This window comes from Oncorhynchus mykiss, chromosome 24 (assembly GCF_013265735.2).
Source record: "Oncorhynchus mykiss isolate Arlee chromosome 24, USDA_OmykA_1.1, whole genome shotgun sequence".
Taxonomy (NCBI): Eukaryota; Metazoa; Chordata; class Actinopteri; order Salmoniformes; family Salmonidae; genus Oncorhynchus; species Oncorhynchus mykiss.
In genome coordinates, this window is record NC_048588.1 from 39,462,951 (window position 1) to 39,475,450 (window position 12,500).

General features: G+C 39.8%; 1 protein-coding gene across 4 annotated transcripts in view; it reads left to right on the top strand.

Annotated features, from left to right (window-relative positions):
- Nucleotides 1–12,500, top strand: part of LOC110503405 (cGMP-dependent 3',5'-cyclic phosphodiesterase) — a 233,189-nt gene that overhangs the window by 66,928 nt on the left and 153,761 nt on the right. The window contains exon 2 of one of the 4 annotated variants that reach the window (XM_036962134.1): nt 3,661–3,719. The exons of the other annotated variants lie outside the window; for them this stretch is intronic. Within the exon in view, the coding sequence (XP_036818029.1) occupies nt 3,663–3,719 (57 nt within the window). The 5' untranslated portion in view covers nt 3,661–3,662. The remainder of the gene's footprint in view (nt 1–3,660; nt 3,720–12,500) is intronic. 4 annotated transcript variants of the gene reach the window in all.

The window sequence follows — 12,500 nt, forward strand, 5'->3', positions numbered from 1 at the left end:
TTACATTGACCCCTGTATTTTATTATTACGTATTAGAATGTTTTACACTGACTCTCTTGCTCAGGCTCAATGTACACTCAGTGGACTCTACCCACACACTGACTGGACTCTAACTACTGGACTCTACCCACACTGACTGGACTCTAACTACTGGACTCTACCCACACTGACTGGACTCTAACTACTGGACTCTACCCACACACTGACTGGACTCTAACTACTGGACTCTACCCACACACTCAGTGGACTCTACCCACACTGACTGGACTCTAACTACTGGACTCTACCCACACACTGACTGGACTCTAACTACTGGACTCTACCCACACACTGACTGGACTCTAACTACTGGACTCTACCCACACTGACTGGACTCTACCCACACACTGACTGGACTCTAACTACTGGACTCTACCCACACACTGACTGGACTCTAACTAGTGGACTCTACCCACCCACTCACTGCTCTAACTACTGGACTCTACCCACCCACTCACTGGACTCTACCCACCCACTCACTGGACTCTACCCACACACTGAATGGGCTCTACCCACACACTGACTGGACTCTAATTAGTGGACTCTACCCACCCACTCACTGCTCTAACTACTTGACTCTACCCACCGACTCACTGGACTCTACCCACCCACTCACTGGACTCTACCCACACACTGACTGGACTCTAACTAGTGGACTCTACCCACACACTGACTGGACTCTAACTAGTGGACTCTACCCACACACTGACTGGACTCTAACTAGTGGACTCTACCCACACACTGACTGGACTCTAACTAGTGGACTCTACCCACCCACTCACTGGACTCTACCCACACACTGAAGGGACTCTACCCACCCACTCACTGGACTCTACCCACACACTGACTGGACTCTACCCACACACTGACTGGACTCTACCCACACACTGACTGGACTCTAACTAGTGGACTCTACCCACACACTGACTGGACTCTAACTAGTGGACTCTACCCACACACTGACTGGACTCTAACTAGTGGACTCTACCCACCCACTCACTGCTCTAACTGGGTGGACTCTACCCACCCACTCACTGGACTCTAACAACACACTCACACATAGTACACTGAGACTGACACTCCAACGTACACACACACACACACACACAGGGTATTCAGGTTATTCAGGGTATTCAGATATTCAGGGTATTCAGATAGTCAGATATTCAGGGTATTCAGGGTATTCAGATATTCAGGGTATTCAGATATTCAGGGTATTCAGGGTATTCAGATATTCAGGGTATTCAGGGTATTCAGATATTCAGGGTATTCAGATATTCAGGGTATTCAGGGTATTCAGATATTCAGGGTATTCAGGGTATTCAGATATTCAGGGTATTCAGACATTCAGGGTATTCAGATATTCAGGGTATTCAGGGTATTCAGGGTATTCAGATATTCAGGGTATTCAGATATTCAGGGTATTCAGATATTCAGGGTATTCAGGGTATTCAGGGTATTCAGATATTCAGGGTATTCAGGTATTCAGGTTTTTCAGATATTCAGGTTATTCAGGTTATTCAGATATTCAGGGTATTCAGATATTCAGGGTATTCAGATATTCAGGATATTCAGGGTATTCAGGGTATTCAGATATTCAGGGTATTCAGGGTATTCAGATATTCAGGGTATTCAGGGTATTCAGGGTATTCAGATATTCAGGGTATTCAGATATTCAGGGTATTCAGATATTCAGGGTATTCAGGTTATTCAGGGTATTCAGGGTATTCAGATATTCAGAGTATTCAGGTTATTCAGGGTATTCAGGGTATTCAGATATTCAAGGTATTCAGTCGTTGTTATTTCAGATAGATCTGTGTCTTTGTTAGGGCTCTGTACATAAGATACCTGATGTGAAATCTCTCTGAATGAGTGTGGACGTTTGTGTGACATCTCATTCACACATAGGTGATTAAAAACCTCTTAAGGCCACTAGATGGCAGCAGTATATGTGCAAAGTTTTAGACTCATCCAATGAACCATTGGATTTTAACCGTTGTCTCAAGACCGCCCAAAATGTGCCTAATTGGTTTATTAATACATTTTAAAGTTCATAACTGTGCACTCTCCTCAAACAATAGCATGGTATTCTTTCACTGTAATAGCTACTGTAAATTGGACAGTGCATTTAGATTAACAAGAATTTAAGCTTTCTGCCAATATCAGACATGTCTACGTCCTGTCAAATGTTCTTATTACTTACAACCTCATGCTAATCGCATTAGCCGACGTTAGCTCAACCGTCCTGAGGGGGAACCACTAATTAACTTTCACACTACGGTGCACCAATATTGACACACACACGCACACATTATGGCACATCAATACTGAGACAAACACAAACACACACACACACACACACACACACACACACACACACACACACACACACACACATGCATATTGATGCCACATACATACATTCCGTCACATTCCTTCACACTCTTCACATAAGCTGCGCTTCCTCTCTATTATCTCTGCATAGTCCCTTTTCCACTACCTACATGTACATATTGACTCTATTACCTTGACTAACCTATACCCCCGCACAATGACTCTGTACCGGTACCCCGTGAATATAGCCTTGTCATTTTTATTTTATTGTGTTATTATTTTTCCTTTAGTTTATTTATCTAATTTGTCTTTCTTACTTTTGTAAACTCTGCATTGTTGGTTAAGGGCTCATAAGTAAGCATTTCACAGTAAGGTCTGTTGTATTCTGTGTATGTGACAAATCCTATTTGATTTGACCATCATCACCACCACCTTCATCATCACCACCACCTTCATCATCATCATCATCATCATCATCATCATCATCATCATAATCATCATCACCACCACCACCACCTTCATCATCATCATCATCATCACCACCATCTTCGTCCTCATCATCATCACCTTCATCAATGGAACTCTGTCATCCTGTTCTTGTTACTCTGTAAAAGACCGGCCTCAAAATCTCTGAGTGCTGTTTGAAATGTGTGTTTTGGAGAGCCCATCTGTCAGTGGTGTGTGTGTGTGTGTGTGTGTGTGTGTGTGTGTGTGTGTGTGTGTGTGTGTGTGTGTGTGTGTGTGACCCAATGAGGCAGCAAAATGCAGCAGGTTAATCCCCTGTCAGCTCCAGCAGAACAGATGTGGAGATTTATGTCAGAGAGAGGGAGAGAGAGAGAGAGGGGGGGAGAGAGAGAGAGAGGGGGGGGGAGAGAGAGAGGGGGGGGAGAGAGATAGGGGGGGAGAGAGAGAGAGGGAGAGAGAAAGAGAAAGAGAGAGTGAAAGAGAAAGAGAGAGTGTGAGAGAGCAAAGGCACGTCTGGTACTGTCAGTTCTATATAAAAAGTCAGAAACGTGTGTGTTTTTTGAGTCTCTACTCGCTCTCTGTGTTAGCATGTGTGTTGGTGTTAATGAGCCGAGGCAGTGTGTGTGAGAAAAGGCGTGTTTCGTGGGCGCTCGTGGCGTTTATTTTCTTTCATCTCCTCAGCGACTCGTCCCTCTTCATCGTCCTCATCCTCACTCGTCTGTCACAGCCGGCACCATCTCGCTGTTTTTGTCATTTAACATCACGCTGTTCCTGTCGTTTGACAGAGCGCGTCTCCATCACGCATTTCTTGTTGTTTAACAGTGATGATGCGTGCGATTTGCCGGTCGGAGGGCAGAGTTAGGCAGCGGCTGGGGAAGGAGGTAGGCACACACACAAACACACACACACACACACACACACACACACACACACACACACACACACACACACACACACACACACACACACACACACACCGATAAACGCCTAAACCTTACAAATCTCTTTCACTATCTCTCTTGTTCTCCTTCAGGGAATTCAGATATTCAGGGTATTCAGGGTATTCAGGTTATTCAGATATTCAGCGTATTCAGGTTATTCAGGGTGTTCAGATATTCAGGGTATTCAGATAGTCAGGTTATTCAGGGTATTCAGATAATCAGGGTATTCAGGTTATACAGGGTATTCAGATAATAAGGGTATTCAGGTTATACAGGGTATTCAGATATTCAGGGTATTCAGGTTATTCAGGGTATTCAGATATTCAGGGTATTCAGGGTATTCAGATATTCAGGGTATTCAGGTTATTCAGGGTATTCAGATATTCAGGGTATTCAGATATTCGGGGTATTCAGGTTATTCAGATATTCAGCGTATTCAGGTTATTCGGGATGTTCAGATATTCAGGGTATTCAGATATTCAGGTTATTCAGGGTATTCAGATAATCAGGGTATTCAGGTTATAAAGGGTATTCAGATAATCAGGGTATTCAGATATTCAGGGTATTCAGATATTCAGGGTATTCAGGTTTATTCGGGGTATTCAGATATTCAGGGTATTCAGATATTCAGGGTATTCAGGTTATACAGGGTATTCAGGTTATTCAGGGTATTCAGATATTCAGGGTATTCAGGTTATTCAGGGTATTCAGTGTATTCAGATATTCAGGGGATTCAGGTTTTTCAGGGTATTCAGATTTTCAGGGTATTCAGAGTATTCAGATATTCAAGGATAGTCAAGCGTTGTTATTTCAGACAGATCTGTCTCTTTGTTAGGGCTCTGTACATAAGATACCTGATGTGAAATCTTTCTGAATGAGTGTGGACGTTTGTTTGTAAATTGGACAGTGCATTTAGATTAACAAGAATTTAAGCTTTCTGCCAATATCAGACATGTCTACGTCCTGTCAAATGTTCTTATTACTTACAACCTCATGCTAATCGCATTAGCCGACGTTAGCTCAACCGTCCTGAGGGGGAACCTACTAATTAACCCTTTCACACTACGGTGCACCAATAGTGACACACACACACACACATTATGGCACATCAATACTGAGACAAACACAAACACACACACACACACACACACACACACACACACACACACACACACACACACACACACACACACAGACACACGCACACGCACACACACAAATGAGCTGCTCGGATACACCAGAGGAGCAGTGTGTGTCGGTGTCTGTGTGTCTGTGCCTTCCCTCTCCCCCATCTTTCCCTCCTCTCTCTTCCCCTCTTTCTTCCTCCTCCCTCTCCCCCATCTTTCCCTCCTCTCTCTTCCCCTCTTTCTTCCTCCTCTCTATCCCCTCTCTCTCCCTCATCTCTCTCTCTCATCTCTCTCCCTCCTTGCTCTCTCTCCTCTTTCTCCCCACTTTCCCTCCTCTTTCTCCTTCTTTCTTCCTTCTCTCTCGCTCCTTTCTCTCCCAGTTTACCCTCCTCTCTCTCCCTCCTCTCTCTCTCTCACCTCTACCCCTCATCTCCCTCCTCTTTCTCCTTCTTTCCCCTCCTCTCGTTTCTTCCTCTCCCCCCTCTTTCCCTCCTCTCTCTCTCCCCTCTTTTCCTCCTCGCTCTCACCCTATCCTCCCTCTCCCTCCTCTCTCATACTCCTCTCTCCCCCTTCTCCCCCTCCTCTCTCCCCTTCCTCTCCCCCTCATCCCTCTCCCTTCTCTCTCACCCTCCTCTCTCATCCTACTCCCTCTCCCTCCTCTCTCTCCCCCTCTTACCTTCCTCTCTCCCTCCTCTCGCTTCCCCCACTTTCCCTACTCTCTCTCCCTTTCCCCCTATTCACTTCTCTCTTCACCTTATTTCACCCCTCTTTCCGTCTTCTCTCTCCTCTGTCTCTCCCCCCTCTCTCCCTTCTCTGTAGGATCATTACCTGGTGGCTGTTGTGTTGGAGAGTAACTGCTTTGGACACATCTCTGTGTTGCATTATTTATCTCTAATATCTCTCTCTGTCACTCTCAGTTCCTCTAGTCACTCATTATTACCAACACCCAGCTACAGTTACATTACAGGAGACAGCATGGTTATCTACAGTTATACTACAACATGGTTATCTAGAGTTATACTACAACATGGTTATACTACAACATGGTTATCTAGAGTTATACTACAACATGGTTATCTACAGTTATACTACAACATGGTTATCTAGAGTTATACTACAACATGGTTATCTACAGTTATACTACAACATGGTTATCTAGAGTTATACTACAACATGGTTATACTACAACATGGTTATCTAGAGTTATACTACAACATGGTTATCTACAGTTATACTACAACATGGTTATCTATAGTTATACTACAACATGGTTATCTATAGTTATACTACAACATGGTTATCTACAGTTATACTACAACATGGTTATCTATAGTTATACTACAACATGGTTATCTACAGTTATACTACAACATGGTTATCTATAGTTATACTACAACATGGTTATCTAGAGTTATACTACAACATGGTTATCTACAGTTATACTACAACATGGTTATCTACAGTTATACTACAACATGGTTATCTAGAGTTATACTACAACATGGTTATACTACAACATGGTTATCTACAGTTATACTACAACATGGTTATCTACAGTTATACTACAACATGGTTATCTACAGTTATACTACAACATGGTTATCTATAGTTATACTACAACATGGTTATCTATAGTTATACTACAACATGGTTATCTACAGTTATACTACAACATGGTTATCTACAGTTACACTACAACATGGTTATCTACAGTTATACTACAACATGGTTATCTATAGTTATACTACAACATGGTTATCTACAGTTATACTACAACATGGTTATCTACAGTTATACTACAACATGGTTATCTACAGTTATACTACAACATGGTTATCTATAGTTATACTACAACATGGTTATCTATAGTTATACTACAACATGGTTATCTACAGTTATACTACAACATGGTTATCTACAGTTATACTACAACATGGTTATCTATAGTTATACTACAACATGGTTACACTACAACATGGTTATCTATAGTTATACTACAACATGGTTATCTATAGTTATACTACAACATGGTTATCTAGAGTTATACTACAACATGGTTATCTACAGTTATACTACAACATGGTTATCTACAGCTATACTACAACATGGTTATCTACAGTTACACTACAACATGGTTATCTACAGTTATACTACAACATGGTTATCTACAGTTATACTACAACATGGTTATCTATAGTTATACTACAACATGGTTACACTACAACATGGTTATCTAGAGTTATACTACAACATGGTTATCTACAGTTATACTACAACATGGTTATCTACATTTATACTACAACATGGTTATCTACAGTTATACTACAACATGGTTATCTACAGTTATACTACAACATGGTTATCTATAGTTATACTACAACATGGTTATACTACAACATGGTTATACTACAACATGGTTATACTACAACATGGTTATCTACAGTTATATTACAACATGGTTATCTACAGTTATATTACAACATGGTTATACTACAACATGGTTATACTACAACATGGTTATACTACAACATGGTTATCTACAGTTATATTACAACATGGTTATCTACAGTTATATTACAACATGGTTATACTACAACATGGTTATACTACAACATGGTTATACTACAACATGGTTATCTACAGTTATACTACAGCATGGTTATCTACAGTTATACTACAACATGGTTATCTATAGTTATACTACAACATGGTTATCTACAGTTATACTACAACATGGTTATCTACAGTTATACTACAACATGGTTATCTACAGTTATACTACAACATGGTTATACTACAACATGGTTATACTACAACATGGTTACACTACAACATGGTTATCTACAGTTATACTACAACATGGTAATCTATAGTTATACTACAACATGGTTATCTACAGTTATACTACAACATGGTTATCTACAGTTATACTACAACATGGTTATCTACAGTTATATTACAACATGGTTATCTACAGTTATACTACAACATGGTTATACTACAACATGGTTATACTACAACATGGTTATACTACAACATGGTTATACTACAACATGGTTATCTACAGTTATACTACAACATGGTTATCTACAGTTATACTACAACATGGTTATCTACAGTTATACTACAACATGGTTATCTACAGTTATACTACAACATGGTTATCTACAGTTATACTACAACATGGTTATCTATAGTTATACTACAACATGGTTATCTATAGTTATACTACAACATGGTTATCTAGAGTTATACTACAACATGGTTATCTACAGTTACACTACAACATGGTTATCTACATTCATACTACAACATGGTTAGATACAGTTATACTACAACATGGTTATCTACAGTTATACTACAACATGGTTATCTACAGTTATACTACAACATGGTTATCTACAGTTATACTACAACATGGTTATCTACAGTTATATTACAACATGGTTATCTACAGTTATACTACAACATGGTTATCTACAGTTATATTACAACATGGTTATCTACAGTTATACTACAACATGGTTATCTACAGTTATATTACAACATGGTTATCTACAGTTATACTACAACATGGTTATCTACAGTTATACTACAACATGGTTATCTACAGTTATACTACAACATGGTTATCTACAGTTATATTACAACATGGTTATCTACAGTTATACTACAACATGGTTATCTACAGTTACACTACAACATGGTTATACTACAACATGGTTATCTACAGTTATACTACAACATGGTTATCTACAGTTATACTACAACATGGTTATCTACAGTTATACTACAACATGGTTATCTATAGTTATACTACAACATGGTTATCTACAGTTATACTACAACATGGTTATCTACAGTTATACTACAACATGGTTATCTACAGTTATACTACAACATGGTTATCTATAGTTATACTACAACATGGTTATCTACAGTTACACTACAACATGGTTACACTACAACATGGTTATCTATAGTTATACTACAACATGGTTATCTACAGTTATACTACAACATGGTTATCTATAGTTATACTACAACATGGTTATCTACAGTTACACTACAACATGGTTATCTACAGTTATACTACAACATGGTTATCTACAGTTATACTACAACATGGTTATCTATAGTTATACTACAACATGGTTATCTACAGTTATACTACAACATGGTTATCTACAGTTATACTACAACATGGTTATCTACAGTTATACTACAACATGGTTATCTATAGTTATACTACAACATGGTTATCTACAGTTACACTACAACATGGTTACACTACAACATGTTTATCTATAGTTATACTACAACATGGTTATCTATAGTTATACTACAACATGGTTATCTACAGTTATACTACAACATGGTTATACTACAACATGGTTATCTATAGTTATACTACAACATGGTTATCTACAGTTATACTACAACATGGTTATCTATAGTTATACTACAACATGGTTATCTACAGTTATACTACAACATGGTTATACTACAACATGGTTATCTACAGTTATACTACAACATGGTTATATACAGTTATACTACAACATGGTTATCTACAGTTATACTACAACATGGTTATCTACAGTTATACTACAACATGGTTATCTACAGTTATACTACAACATGGTTATCTACAGTTATACTACAACATGGTTATCTGTAGTTATACTACAACATGGTTATACTACAACATGGTTATACTACAACATGGTTATCTATAGTTATACTACAACATGGTTATCTACAGTTATACTACAACATGGTTATCTACAGTTATACTACAACATGGTTATACTACAACATGGTTATCTACAGCTATACTACAATATGGTTATCTACAGTTATACTACAACATGGTTATCTACAGTTATACTACAACATGGTTATCTACAGTTATACTACAACATGGTTATATACAGTTATACTACAACATGGTTATCTACAGTGACACTGCAATCAATAGTTTGGTTAGCTGCATGCCTGATTCACCTTAATCACATGCAAATAACAAATTGATTATTGTTCTCTGGTTACAAACTCAGTGTGGATCTTTCCTGAAAAATACACCATTTTGTAAAGGTGTATCAGTGCCCTGTCTAAATGTCTAGTCCTTTGACATTGGTATGCTTAGTCATTTTGTCAAGGCTATGCTAGTTTGACATTTTACCCCGCCATATATATACATCTATACACTGTGTTATATCAACAACATACTTTCACAGCAATTTTCTTTAGAGGTTTATAATTTTAAAAAATGAAACACCTTTGTCTTCTACATTTGTACTTTTAAAATATTTTTTGTTCTCTGCCTTCTTAGAAAAAAAAAGAAAAGATTCTTAGAATCCTTTTTGGTTCCAGGTAGAACCCTTTTGGTTCCAAATAGGACCCTATTGGGTTCCATGTAGAACCATTTCCCCAGAGGGTTCTACATGGAACGCAAAAGAGTTCTACATGTTCTCCTATTGGGACGGCCAAAGAACCCTTTTGGAACCCTTATCTTTCTAGAGTGTTTCCCAATTTACACCTGTTTAGATTAGATTACATTAGGTTGTCTTTTGTCTTTTTCATACAGAAATGTAATTTGATGTTGACATTTTATAGAAGCTGCTTAGATGGGGTATCTTTATCTGAAGTTAAAAGGAGAGGTGTTTATACAGCTACATGCTACCTTCCATTCTGCTTCACTACAGACACGAGGTCACCCTCAGAGCCTTACAACTGCAGTGTGTGTGTGTGTGTGTGTGTGTGTGTGTGTGTGTGTGTGTGTGTGTGTGTGTGTGTGTGTATATCTGTGTGCGTGTCTGTGTGTGTGTGTGTGTGTGTGTGTGTATATGTGTGCGTGCGTGAAATTAATTAAACGCTGTCTATTTAAAATGTTATTGTTAGTTTAGGGAAGGCAGTTGACAGACAGAAAGCACTGCAGTTACCAGCTAATGAACAGGCGTACGTATCATCAGCTTTAGTAAGGAAGCTACAGTATAATGGATGATATGAACAGTGGTCAGTGGGCTTTATTAACTAGCACACCCAGAACCACTGGTGATTGGTATTGGTCAGAGGATATGAACAGTGTTTCACAGAGAGAATGGTTCATATCAGCCCCAGGGCGAGACAACACACACACACACACACACACACACACACACACACACACACACACACACACACACACACACACACACACACACACACACACAGCCTACCTACTGGGCAAAAACTGGTTGAAACAACGTTGTTTCTACGTTGATGTTGGATCAGTGTGGAATACTGATTGGATTTGCAAAAAAAGTAATCAACTTTAGGGAATGTTTGTATTCTTACCGAAATCCCAGTTTAAGTTAGTTTAGTAGACGCTCTTATCCAGAGCAACTTACAGGACATTCATTAGTACATTCATGTTAAGATTGCTAGGTGGGACAACTACCTGTCACAGTCAGAGTGCCTATCTGCACAGTCAGAGCTAGTGAAGGGTGAAAGTCAAGTTTGAGTGTTTTATTTAATAACCAAATGGAAATCAAAACTAGGCATTGAAATGATGTCTGTGCCCAGTGTGTGTGTGTGTGTGTGTGTATATCTGTGTGCGTGCGTGTCTGTGTGTGTGTGTGTGTGTGTGTGTGTGTGTGTGTGTAGTATTCTCTCTCATGCCCTGCCCACGCTGTTCATTCTTTACGTCAAGATATTTTCATGTTACCACTGGGGAGAGGCACTCACTCGATACCTCTAGCTCTGAGAGACAGGCAAGAGACAAACACTGAGCTTTCCACTGTGTGTGTGTGTGTGTGTGTTTGTTTCTGTGTGTGTGTGTGTGTGTGTGTGTGTGTGTGTGTGTGTGTGTGTGTGTGTGTGTGTGTGTGTGTTTGTTTCTCTGTGTGTGTGTGTGTGTGTGTGTGTGTGTGTGTGTGTGTGTGTGTGTGTGTGTGTGTGTGTGTGTGTGTGTGTGTGTGTGTGTGTGTGTGTGTGTTTTTCTGTGTGTGTCTATGTTTGTGGTGGAGAGCTCTCTCTCCTTAGTGTTTATTCAGAGGTCATTCCCTCCGGTGTGGTGTGGTGTGGGGTTGTGGTGTGGGGTTGTGTGGTGGTGTGGCGGTGTGGTGTGTTGTGGTGTGTTGTGGTGTGGTGTTGTGGTGTGGTGTGTTGTGGGGTGTGGTGTGTTTTGGTGGGGTGTGGTGTTGTGTTGTGTGTTTTTGTGTGTTTTGGTGGGGTGTGGTGTTGTGTTGTGGGGTGTGATGTGGTGTGTATTGGTGGGATGTGTTGTGGTGTGGTGTGTGGTGTGGTGTGTTTTGGTGGGGTGTGGTGTTGTGTTGTGGGATGTGTTGGGGTGTGATGTGGTGTGTTTTGGTGGGGTGTGGTACGGTGTGTTTTGGTGGGGTGTGGTTTGTTTGAATCTAAAAGCATTTACTGAAAACACCTCTACTCTCTTCCTAAGACCCAGTGAACTCTTAGCATTTCCAATGGGAACAAGGATAATGCCTCTGGACAGGCTTGAGTGCATTGGTGAGATGGTGTATTGGTGGGTAGAGTCAATCTAGGATCGAACCCCAACTTTTTACCTAAACATGGGAAAATAAGACAACAGTTG